General features: G+C 42.5%; 1 protein-coding gene across 1 annotated transcript in view; it reads left to right on the top strand.

Annotated features, from left to right (window-relative positions):
• Nucleotides 1-262: 262 nt before the first annotated feature.
• LOC122059648 (conserved oligomeric Golgi complex subunit 5) overlaps nt 263-12,894 on the top strand; it is an 18,414-nt gene continuing 5,782 nt past the window's right edge. Inside the window, exon 1 of the mRNA XM_042622570.1 lies at nt 263-1,489. Within this exon, the coding sequence (XP_042478504.1) occupies nt 341-1,489 (1,149 nt within the window). The 5' untranslated portion in view covers nt 263-340. The remainder of the gene's footprint in view (nt 1,490-12,894) is intronic.

Genomic DNA, 12,894 nt, shown 5'->3' with positions numbered 1-12,894 from the left:
AAATCTATTCTTCCAAGCAGGTCTAATAGTTATCGTATTATATCATTCAGTAGGAACATTTCACGGTTCTCTAAGACGGGTTTGATACTAACCATAATCTTGAATTTTTGAATCAAATGACTAATTCTAATGTTTTTGGGATCGTTTTCGACCAATCCTAATCTGACGAGGGATCTGCGAATTCTTGGTTTTTTGTAAAGAATTTTTTATTTTAAACCATGGGGAAGATCCGACCCGATCCAATCACAATTCACATACACACGCTATCCTTACCAAGCGCGAAAGAAGCAAAGTTCGTAGAAATACAAAGCAGAGCTCCAAAAATTAAATCCCGGCAAAAATGGCGTCCCCAGCAATGCAGAGATCATCAATCCCAGCTTCTCCCATGCAGCGCCTCTCAACCTTCAAAGAAAGAACCTCCAATCTCCCACCCATCGCCACTTCCTCCGCAAATCCCACCGCCGGAACTCCCACTGCCACTCCCCTCCCTTCTTCCGCCACCATCACCGTTTCTCCCCTCGACTCCTTCGCCTCCGATCCCATCTTCTCCGCTTTTCTCTCCTCTGACTTCGACTCTGCTCATTTCTCCTCCCAAGCCCTAAGTTCCGGGTCCGCTGCCGCACGTGCCGAAAAGCTCGAAGAAGGGATCCGCCTCCTCGAGAAGCAGCTCCGATCCGAAGTCCTCTCTCGCCATGACGATCTTCTTGGTCAGCTTTCTTCACTCAAAGACGCTGAATCCTCTCTCTCCGTCGTTCGATCTGGCATCTCCACTCTCCAGTCTTCTGTCCGCCGGGTCCGACAGGAGATCGCCGATCCACACCGCCAGATCCGGCTCAAGACCGTCCAACTCTCTAACATTCACAACACAGCCGAACTACTGCAATTCACCGTAAGGGTTTTGCGATTATCTAAGAAATTGCGAGAACTAATGGCCGCGGCTGCATCTGAACCTGAGAAATTGGATCTCTCTAAGGCTGCTCAGTTTCATCGTGAGATTCAGACGCTTTACGAGGAGAACTCGCTGCAGGGGATTGCGGTTCTTGATGATGAAATGAGTTGGCTTTCGGAGACTGGGAACCGGTTGAGATCCGAGGCGATGAAGTTATTGGAAAAAGGTTTGGAAGGGCAGAATCAGTCTGATGTGGGTAGTGGTTTGCAGGTTTTTTATCATCTTGGGGAATTGAGGTCGACTGTGGATGCGTTGATTAATAAGTATAAAAGTCAAGGTGTGAAATGTGTGGCTGCTGCTCTGGACATGAAGGCAATTTCGGCTTCTTCTGGTGTTGGGTTTGGACCTGGAGGGATACAGAGGAGTGGGACTCCTCAGATTGGTGGAGGGGCGAAGGCAAAGGATGCGCTTTGGCAGAGGATGAATAACTGTATGGATCAGATTCGCTCGATTGTGGTTGCTGTTTGGAATTTGCAGAGGGTTATGTCGAAGAAACGGGACCCTTACACACATGTCTTGTACCTTGACGACATCATGCAAGTAAGTAGATTTTCAATTCACAAACTGATAAATGCTGTTTGTAATTTTTCTTCTGGTTTTTATTTGTTCATTTTTTTTTTTTTTTAATGGCGCCTTTGGTATTCGTTTTGTTATTCCATTGGGATATCTCATCCTTGGAGTGTTAAACAAGCATTTGGCTCAATATGGCCTCTTGAATACTCATATGATTGCTAGTTTCTGCATATTTGCACTAACTATTAGTGACGAGTGAACCAATTAAAATGAGGGACTCCTAAGGATTTGCTTCCAGTGAACTGTTGAAGACAGCAAGATCATTTAAATTTTCCCTTACTATCTTGGCATTACCATGAACTGATGTATCACAGTTGTGTGTGCTAAATTATGTAGCGACTTAAATGGGTGTTTTTTCATCTTTTAGTTGGCCTGTGAAGAAGTGAGAGGTTATTCAGAATTTATTCTCGTGGGAGTAATATCCTTTGCTTTGCTTTGCTTTGGGCCTGTGGCTGAAAGACTAGTGAAATCTTCTTACCCGGCTATCCACCAGTTAATTGCATAATTTAAAATTCTTTTTCAAGGTAGTGTGCTGAATCCCTATGGCCTCTTTTTTTCACTTTTACAAATTGAAGATGATGTGATCAATTTCTTGAAAACTTCCGGAATTTATTGATGCACACTTGCATGTATCTTGGAGTCCTTAGGGTTGCGTCAAAATTGAAGATTAACTTATGGAAGACTGAGATTGTCAGCGCTGAGAAGTTGCCTAGTCACCTAAGGTTTTCGGATTAAGAAACTTCAAGTTTAACCAGAGCCACTGGAAATTAGGAACCAGGCCAGATTAATAGAAACATTAATAGTGCAGTCAACACAGGTCTGATCATGCAGAAACTCTGGTTGATTGTCTAGTTTAACAGGGTGAACAGGACTGTAAAAGTTTATCCTGAACTGATGGTCAGATTATGAGATTTGAAAAATTTCCACTGTAGAAAGGAAACTTGAAAACCCAGAAAATAGCATAATCGATGGGCAGGGTATAGAGAGATCAGAACAGTAACAACCAGAGGTCTTGTTTAATGACTGAATTAATATTAGATCATAAACAGTAGCCGAAATCAGGTTTTAAAATTCAAGGCCAGAAACCTAGAATTTTAAAAGTTGACTTGAAATACTCTTGAAATCGAATTGAATATTCAGGGTTAAATATAGCTGAAACTGTAGATAGTATTAGGAATTCAAAACAGAAACTGAAGTAGAACTAAGCATTATTTTATCCAGCAAAATGATGTTTAGTAAAACAAAATAGAATTCAAGAAATTAAGAAAACTAGAATCCTGGGGTTTAAGATTAGAAGCGCTCACCTGGTATGCGATTGTAAATGATAAAGACAAGACAAGATAGATGGTTCATTCCTGGAATCCATCTGAATCTATACCTGGAATCCACCAGGATTTCAGTTACTGAACCCCACAGTTACTTCTGAACACACATAAATAACACCCGTAAATCCCACAGATGTAAGCTTGACTCCACAGACTGACTAGCAGAGAAAAAACTTCCTTATTTAATATTCAAATTGGTGCGTAGGGCATATCCCTAGTATTTAAATAAAATTTCAAAAACAGACTCAAACGAAGCTTAACACTCCTCCATCCAATAGCTTGCTTTGGAGGTGGTCTTAACTGAGATAGGCTGGATTTATAGTAACCTAATCCAGTCCAACTAAAGCAACATTATGATAATAAAATAAGGGACATAAAGACTTCTAAAAGACATCCCACAATTTCTGGTTTCATGGGTGAACCGGAACTGAACCTCATGAACAGAGTCGAACCAGGTCCAACCCCCCAAAAGCAGGTTCTTCTTTTCTTCCTATCATTTATACCAGCTGCTGAATACTATGGCTGCGTTTGGTAGTCATTCAGTTCCAGAAACAACGTTTCGTGTCAAAAACAGAATTTTCAATTTCGGTGTCAAAATTCGGTTTTAAAACAAAAAAATGGTGTTTGGTGAATCTGTTTCAAAAACGGTTTCAGAAAAAACAACAGTTGTGGCATTTGGTAAATTTGTTTCTGAAACAAGTTTTTTTGATGAAAATCAATAATTACATAAATGACACTAATTAAAATACTATCATAAATTGATAATCTTTTTGGACACTATTAAAGTAGTAGATACCAAATAAAGAAACTGAGTTCAAAATATAAAAAAGGTTCAGAAATAGCTATGCTTTGTTTAAGTTAAGTACATAGTCATTCTTTAGTTTTGTTCAAGTCTAAAGAGTTGAATGCACTGAGGACGTCTTTCAAAATAGTTGTTTGATCCTCTTACCCTTTAATTGCCCCTTCCAGATATGAATTGTTTTCCATACAGCTAAGAAAAATTTTCAATGCATTTGATTTTACTTTCTATCCAAGTCCAGCATGAACTAACCATTCCAGCTATGGCCATGAGGTCGCTTCTATCCAAGAGCCACCCCTACCCTCCACCACCCCAAGAAGGAAAGAAAAAGGCATGTGGTCACTATGTTTTGTTATATATGGCAGTGGAAGCTTAATGTTGTATCTATTCATCCCTTAATTATGGCATGCCTTTGCCAGCCTGAGGTATGAAGGCACCAAGTTGCCCAGCTGCCAGCCGGGCTTGCCTTGCTGCCGTGAGAACCATGGCTTACAAGTGTTGTATGGGGCTTTAGTTGAAAACAATGTTGTCCTTTGGTTAATAGAACCTAACTCTAGGGTCTAGTGCTATGATTCGTAGGACACTTTCCCCCATCTGCGCAAGTCACATTAACGCATTGTGAACACTGCAATTCCCAATGTTTGGAGCCTTCTTTGCATTCCTCAAACATAAACTAGCTGAACATGGTCTTAGTTGGATGTTTCCTTTCTTTTCCTAAAGCATATGTTTGGGCTTTATCTGGCTTTAACTAATATGCATTACAAATTTATAACACACCTAAATTCATATACATGTTGCATCACCCTTAATTGGAGTTATTATCAGCTTACTTTTCAACTACTTTATCATATTTACAAGTTGGTCAAGGGACTAGAAACTATTTTGTGTAATCTCAGACAAGTGTTATTGGACTAAAGAGCTACAGTTATGCATTCTCTATCAAACTGGATCTCAGGATAGTGTTATTGCACTAAATAGCTATAGTTATACATTGTATGACACTGAATCTCAGAAATGTGTTATTGCAACATAACTGCTGGAGACCCAACAGAAGAAGCAGAGAAGGGCAGCCAAAAATTCTTATTGAAAGCGATATAGAACGAGGCAGAGACCAAACCCAGAAAGAAACCAATATTAAGAACCAAGTCAACATTGTACCTAAGTGGAGAGATTCCTAGCTTAGGGAGATTGAAGAGGGGAGGTGTGAAGTACAGAAAAACAAGAGTTGAAAACACGATAGGCCAAACCGAGCAAAAGAGCACCATAGAACTCAAATCGAAATCCAACAGAGCAAAAGAGAGAAACAGAAAATTCGATATTAATAGAATATGCAATACCTTGAATCCGAGAGGGAGAAATGCGATACTATAAGGTGGAGTCTCGACCGGATGCAGAAGACGAACGTTGAGCAGATGGACACAGAATTGGAGACGATTGAGAGTGAAGAGTGAAGAGTGAGGAGTGAGGAGGATGTATAAACCTAAGATGCACTCCTGTGCTTAAATGCTGATTTCTTATCCACACTACCTCTCCTTGATTCTCTGCCCAGGATTTTCAACCTTCAAGAATCTACGAATCGGATTGGGGATCGCCTCAGATCTGCTGATTGGGAACCTTCAAGGATCTACGAACTGTTGAGCTCGTGGAGAAGCAGAAAGAGAGAAGAGCAGGGTTTTGCTGCCAAAAAAAAATAAATAAATAAAGAACCGATGATGAGAAAATGGAAGAGAGTAGTAGAAGAAGAGGAGTAGAAAGAGAGAAGAAAAGGAAGATAATATCCTGTGTTCAGAACAGGGAACCAAGGCGCCTCTCATAGTGTTGGCTTCTCTCTGTGCGCAAAGATAAGAGAAGGAGGAAAGGGCAGATAATATCGGGAATGATTACCCTAGTTCACTTTTTTTGTATTTGGAACGAAATGATAATGTTGGAACATGGTTTTCATGTTCCAACATTTTGCGTTTCAATCGTTTTTTTTTTTTTTCCAAAAAAGCCGAAAAAATCAAGTTGACACCAAATGCTTTATTTCGTTTTATTGTTCCTATAGAACGGAAAAATGTCAGGTCAATGGTGATGTAGATCGATTCTATGGCAAGCAGTACACCTTTTCGTGGTTCTAATAACTTGGTTATCTTTTTTTTTTTTTGGTGGAATAACTTGGTTATCTTGCTTGCAAACAAGATGGTCATAGGCGTTCTGTTATTGTGAGGGTTCTTTCAGCAATTTTTTGAAGAAGAGAAGATTAAGCAAGTATCTAAAGTGTTGTCAAGGCTGAAGGAATGATGTGTACACTGGAGTTGATATCTTTTTATTTCACCAAGATTTTTTAATTTGGAAATGAGCAACAGGAAGCTTTGTGTGGTGTTGATATGTGCTCCCATAATCAAAAAATCTACATCATTTATTTATTTATTTATTTCTGGATCTTACACCACTCTGAGGGTAATTAAATAGCCGAGGGATTACAAAGGATAAGGAGAGACATGTGGGACCCAAGCCATGTGTCCTTCACATGGACTTCATATGCTTGTGGGACCGTATGTCGGGAGTGTCGGCATACATACAGACGCAATACATACACTTACTCATACTAATACACAATACATACTCACTCATACTCACACTTACTCCAATACATACACAATACACTTATACTCAATCAGTATCCGGATCCGAAGAACTGCTGTACGGATAGAATGCAGCTTTATCGATGAGCCAATCGTCATAGGCATCCATGAGGGGTATGAGATGAGGACAAGGAAGACGACCGTTCTGATGGAGTTCCCAAGCCGAATCAACAGTCTGGAGAAGAGGGGCTGGAACCTGATGGGGCCGACTATCATTTACTTGGCACATGGTATGAAGAAACTGTCTCCATTCTAATCGATGCTGTCGTCGATTGATGAAGAGAGTATAGGGCTTTGTTCCATACACATGGTAGTCTGTTGTGTAGTTAATGAAATGGCAGGGGTGTAGGGTATGTGGAGGGTCAGTGATTTGGAGGACCGCTGGAGGTCTATGGAATAGGATAATGGTATGGTGCATAGGTATATCAGGGGAATCATCTGGTGGGAGAAGAGAGGTGAAGAGATCCAGCTAAGTTTCCATGGGAGCAAAGAGCTGTAGAAACTGGAAAATTGGTCGGTTAGGACGATGGGGTTGGATAGGGCTACACCATTGAAAGCACATCATTTGGATAGCTTGAAGAGGAAAGCTGATGGCTATGGAGTAGGCTGTACATAAATGCCAGAAAATGCATTTATATATAAGGGGTAATTCCTGTAGGTCATACGAGGAATTGAAGGTGAAGACTGTGAGGTAGGGGAAGTCTGGGTGGCAGGAAGAACCAGCAAGAAAGAGACCTTCTTGTCGAAGGGCTATTCTGAGAAGCTGGATTGCTGTAAGCTTACTGTAGGTAAGGATGGCCTTATAGGTTAAGGTTTGAAGGATTTCAGGAGGAAGATGAGGAGGGATATCACAGCAAAGGTTATGGCTGGGTAAAGGTTGTGGTGAAGCGGAGGAGGAGGAAGATGAAGCTCCTGGGGTTAAAGGGTATAGGAGTGGGATAACCGAAAAGGTAGAGGTAGGTCGGGAAAGGAAGTCTGCCAAGACATTTTCTTTTCCTTTAATATGTTTGATATCAAAGGACCACTTTGAGAACCATTGAGCCCACCGGAGCAGTTGATCATTTGGAAGCTGTTTTTGTCGGAACTCAAGCATTCGAGGGAAACTTGACATGTCCAGTTCAATGAGGAACCTGTGTCCAATGAGATGAAACTGGAACTTCTCAATGCCTCGTCTGACTGCAAGAATTTCCTTAAACGTGGAGTGATAATGGGCTTCAGAGGTTTTGAATGAGCCACTCTTGTAACCACAAACTGTTCTTGTAGAATCAGGGTTTTCTTAAAAAAGGACTGCACCCCAGTGAGTATCACTAGCATCTGTTTGGAGAATCCTACGTCCATCAGAAGGAATCTGTAAACAGGGAAGTCTTGTAGTTAACTGCTTCAAAGCTTGAATAGTTGAAGTATGATCAGATGACCAGGGAGGAGCATTCTTTCTCAATAGTTGATGAAGGACAGACGTGTGTCTGATTTGTTGAGGAAGAAACTCAGTCATGTAATTGACTATACCAAGGAATTGCTGGACCTGATGTTTTGTCAGAGGACCATCAGGAAATTGCTGGAGAGAGGTAGCAATATGCGGTTGAAGTTCATATGTTCCTTTGGTAATAGTGACACCAAGAAAATCGATGGTTGAAACACCAATCTGCATTTTCTTTGGGGAGAGCATGATTCCATAGTCCTGAACAATCTGATGGAATTGTCGGAGGAGACGTAAATGTTCATCCTGTGTAGATGAAAACAGAAGAATGTCATCAATATAAATCAGGGCCTGCTCTTGGATGGGAGCAAAGATCTGCATCATGGCACGCTGAAATATTGATGGAGCCGTCTTTAGTCCAAATGGCATAACTGTCCACTGTAAATGATAACCAGGGACACAGAAGGCTGTCTTTGGTCTATCTTCAGGAATGATACCAAGTTGCCAAAATCCTGCTTTGAGGTCGAACTTGGAGAAGACAGTTGCTGAAGATAACTGAAGTAACAGAGCCGGACGAGTTGGTAATGGGAATTTATCATCAGCCAGGAAAAAGTTCAGAGGCCGATAATTAATCACCATTCTCATTTTTCCACGGATCTGTTCTGTTCTTTTGTTTACATAGAACGCCTGACATGCCCAGGGAGACACAGTAGATTCAAGTAATCCTTGAGCTTGTAATTGAGTAAGTTCTTGGACTGCGAGGGTCAAATGTTCAGGGGGCATTCCAGGATGACTGGCTTTTGTTGGATTGACATCTTCATTCTTCTTAAAAGGTAAGGAGATGAAGAACTTAGAATTCTGCCAGAGAGGATGAGAGCACTTTGTCAGGAACTCAGTATGAGAGTCTGCACAAGAGGTCTGCAAAAGTTTGCCTTTAAAGTCATCAAATAATGTAGGACCTGTGCCTGCAAGAAAGATGTTAGAAAAAGGGGACCAGGGGAGAAGTTGTTGTTTATATACAAGACCTTGGGGAGTCCATTTAAGGGGAAGATGACTCAGGACGTCAAAACCTATAATAAGGTCTTTACCAGGACACTGGGATCCTAACATAACATGGGTGAAGGAAAGGGTTGGAAGAAGTTGGATTTTAATGGGTTTTCTAGTAACTAAGGTGATATAGAAGGTTTCACCATTAGCTGCTAAAAATGGTAAAGGAGGGACTTGAGGTTTCCAGAAATGGTTGGGAAGGACTTTAGGGGACAAAATGGTTGTTGCAGCACCTGTATCAAGGAATGCTATCAGATGAACTGGTTTAGCATATGGTTCAGGGATTAGGGTTACTGCGGCATGGGGTAAGGTAATAGATTGACAGGGAAGAGGTGTTAGGTCTTGTCTAGGAGGAAGGAAAGGAATGACCTGGTAGAGGGGATCTGATTCCTCGGACTCGGAGAAGGAAGACTCTGGGTCTGAGTCTGTGAGGTGTTGGGGATCAACCTCATCTGGGTAATCAATAGCAAAGAGGGAGAGGTCAGTAGGTTCTGCATCCAAAGAATACAGAGATTCTAGGTCAGCATCTTGTAGATCATCATGATGGAGAGAGGCAAGCATATGAAGCACCTTGTCTTTCTTACTTCTGTTAGGACAATTCTTTGCAAAATGTCCATCTTTTCCACAGATGAAGCAAGAAGTATTTTTGGATTTCCCACGAAATTGTTTTTTCCGAAGGAATTTCCACTGAGGTTTAAACCGTTTAAACCGAGAAGGCTTAAAAGGAAACCGTTTTTTGTGCTTTCTGGAGGAATGAAAGAACTGCTTATGATGGAAAGGCTTCGTTGTTGGACAATCACAAGAGTGATCAGAACCTTTGCACTTGATCTTCATCCAGGAAGTGTCACAGGCAGAAGACACTTTATCAGACTTTGATTGTAATTCTTTCCAGATTTTCTTGACGTTGCAAAGTTTGTCAAGAGCTGTGAGAGCAAAGCTGTATAGGGAGCCGATGCTGCAAGAGGCTAGAGCAATGTTCTGGTTTCGGAGAAACTGCAGAGTATCAGCACCAAGAGGATCTGGAAGTGAGTTCAGGAAGATCTGCTTGAGGTTCTCATCATCAAGGCCACCAATCTTATGGAATCTGTCTGTCATACGAATGTAGTGTTTGTCGAGATCTGGACGAGCTAGAGAACAACACTTGAGTTGTAAAAACTCTTCACGAGCTTTTGTAATATCATTCGAGACAGGACCAAGGAATTCTTGATATAGAACTGTAATGAACTGGCCTTCAGGAAGTTGAACAAGTTGTAATTGCCGGTATCCACCAAGGGCTAAATACCATTCCCTGAGTTTTCCTTGAAGTCGTGCAACAAACTTAGTCAGAACACTGACTGATGTAGCACCTTCTTGTAGGAGTTTAGCATTAATCCAGGCATGGAAATCAGCAAACTTGGATGCCCACTTTGAGACAGGGACATCATCTAAGGTAAAGAACTGTTTAGGATCTTGGTTGGAAAAGGGAGCATATGTTGGAGGGGGCTGTGGTGCAGGTTCAGGGTTATGGACCATAGGGTCATCCTGATCACCATCCATCTCTTCAACCTCAGGAGGTACAGGATAAGGAGCAGGGGGATCTTGGCCTGTGTTCATGAAAGAAGGGACAGGTGTTGGGTCATGGAGAGCTAAGGTGGTGAGAAGATCTGTGAGGACATCATCACCAGAAGGAGTTATGGCACCTATAGGAGGGTATTTAGGCTTGGTTCGAGGAGGAGAAGGTGAGGGTGAAGGTGAGGGATAGGTAGGAATAGGTGGTGAGGGTGCAGGATAAGTAACAGCCATCGGATATGGTTGAAACTGTGGAGGAGAGGGTTTATCCAAGGTTGGGTTGAGGATAGGATGTTTTTGTTTTTGTTGCTGTTGCCTGGGGTTCAGATTTCTTTGCTGACGCTGGAGTGCCTTTAATTCTTCAAGGGGGAAGGATCTCTGAGAAGCAACTACCGGAGGAGCCGGTATAGTGTACATGGCAAATGGATCTTGAGGAGACAGACTGGGAACTGTCAATGGAAGAGGCTGCTGTCGACTGGACGTTGCTGCTTGAGGTGGAGCTTGTTGTAAACTATGCAGCTGGGCTTCAAGAAACCTCAGATGTTTCTCTTTTTGGCCAATAAGGGCAAAGACTTGAGCTGTGTCAGCAGTCGAGGAAGCAATACCAGCGAGTTCAGTATGAACTTGATCCATCTCAGCTTTAAGAGATTGTAAAAGCTGAGTATGCCGGCCAACAGTACTATGAGTGTGCTGTGTGGAAGCAAGGATACGTTCAAGGTACTGGTTTTGGACGATGGCATTCTCATTTTGCCAATTGAGAGCTGCTTCAGCAGGAGAGATTTCCTTTGGTTGTCCAGAGGGTAAGATAGGAGGTTTAACCTTCCAAACATGACGTATACCATGAGAATCAGGACCATAATCTGTAGGACCAGGAAAATTCTTTACTGGGGAGGAAGAAGAGGATCCTGGAGCATACATGCAGCAAGGAGAAACTATGGGAGAAAGTGGCTTAGGTGGTGGAGAAGGTTTACAGACCGGAGTAGGAGGTGGAACATAAGGTGGTTCCGAAGGTGGATTTCCATATTTAACCATAAAGGGGTAACGGGCTACTGTGCTTAAGGGTCCAACTGTGGTATCTCCGGACTCATATCGTTCCCTTAGAATAGTCTGGGAAGACTTTCTTTTGGGTCGATAGGTATCATCATCATCAGAGTCTTGGACACAATCATCACAGTCACAGAGGTCAAAATATTTATGACCAGTGACCGGATCAGAGAAATAGTAAACAGGGTTGCCTTGAGCATCAAAAGATTTGACCGGAATCTTTTCCTGAATCATGCCAGTAAACTGGGTAGGAAAAGGAGACGGTAATGGTTGTGGAGGTGGAAACCTGATTTCAACCTCACCAGAAGGGTGAGTGATGAACTGTGGGTCTGTAGACTGAAGAGGTTCTACCGGAGCAGGTTGTTGGGTAGCCATTTGCTGTTCATAAGCCGTAACCCAAGAAGAAGGTAAGAGACGAAGAAGGTCGTCTCGAGGAATCTGTCTGGGTACATAGGTAAGGCTCGGAACATGGTCAGAATCCACTGAGAGGAATAGAGCATCCTCAGATTGGCCTTTTGAAAGATCAAAGGCATGGTTTTGTAACCGATAAGCCAATTGGTAGTGGATAGTACCTGCTAAGGCTGTAGGGGCAAGTGGAGAACCAGAGATTTGAATCTGGAACTTTAAGGCTGAAGGAAGAAGCGGATCAGCTAAAGCTATGTTGAAGTTAGGGTACAAGGTAAGGAAAATTGTTCCTGCGTTCAGAGTGGTCTGAACAGTAGCAACCACGGCATGTTCATACCGGAGAAAGCGACTGTCGAGAAGAGCTATTCGAGAGAACACGGGAAGGCCTTTCCTGCCATGGAAAGTAAGGGCAAACTTGATTGCACCAAAGTGGAGATGGGTATAACCCTGGTTTTGCCAATCAGGGATAAAAGAGGTCGGAATCTCCAGGGTGAACAGTTGTTCCTTTGTTGTGGCAGGGATGTGATGTAATTCACATCGAGAAGCCTGAACAAGTTCCTTTACCGGAGGGGTTTTCTTCCTAGGGGCTAGAAGGGTTTTCCAGGTAGCAGAAGAAGATGGCTTCTTAGGGAAGACAGTATATGGGTTTAGTAGAGGAGAAGGAGTTGAAGGAATGATTTGATCATCGGGGAGATAATCAAACTCATATAAAGATTCTATAGAAGAAAAGGAAGAAGAACGGGAAGAAGAAGGAGAAGAAGAAGAAGAAGAACTGCGAGAGGAAGCAGCAGATCGTCGGGAAAGAGACATACCGTAATAAGATTATCGGGGCAAAAATCCAAATCCGAGCAGCACTTCCCGTCGGTGAAACTCAGCTAGATAAAAAGATGCCTAGTCGAGGCCGATCAGGACCCCCGGGGTTCAAGTTCTCAGAGACAGATCAACCTGAGCCGTTACAGGGTAAAAGACGGCCACTCCTTGGCCTGAAGACCCATCGCTCAAAGGTTCTTTCTCTGTCACCAGAAAACCGAAACCACGAAGTAACCTGCAATAGGGGGTGGCCTAGAACATCCCTTTAACTAACAGAGGTTCAAACCGAGAAGGGTCGGCTGTCGGAGACGGACCTTAGCCGGAGAGGGGGAAGGGGGATGGCTCTGAGCCCT

Source organism: Macadamia integrifolia, chromosome 13 (genome assembly GCF_013358625.1).
Source record: "Macadamia integrifolia cultivar HAES 741 chromosome 13, SCU_Mint_v3, whole genome shotgun sequence".
Classification (NCBI taxonomy): domain Eukaryota; kingdom Viridiplantae; phylum Streptophyta; class Magnoliopsida; order Proteales; family Proteaceae; genus Macadamia; species Macadamia integrifolia.
Note: the sequence above shows the minus strand (reverse complement) of the source record. Positions and strands in the feature narration are given on the sequence as shown.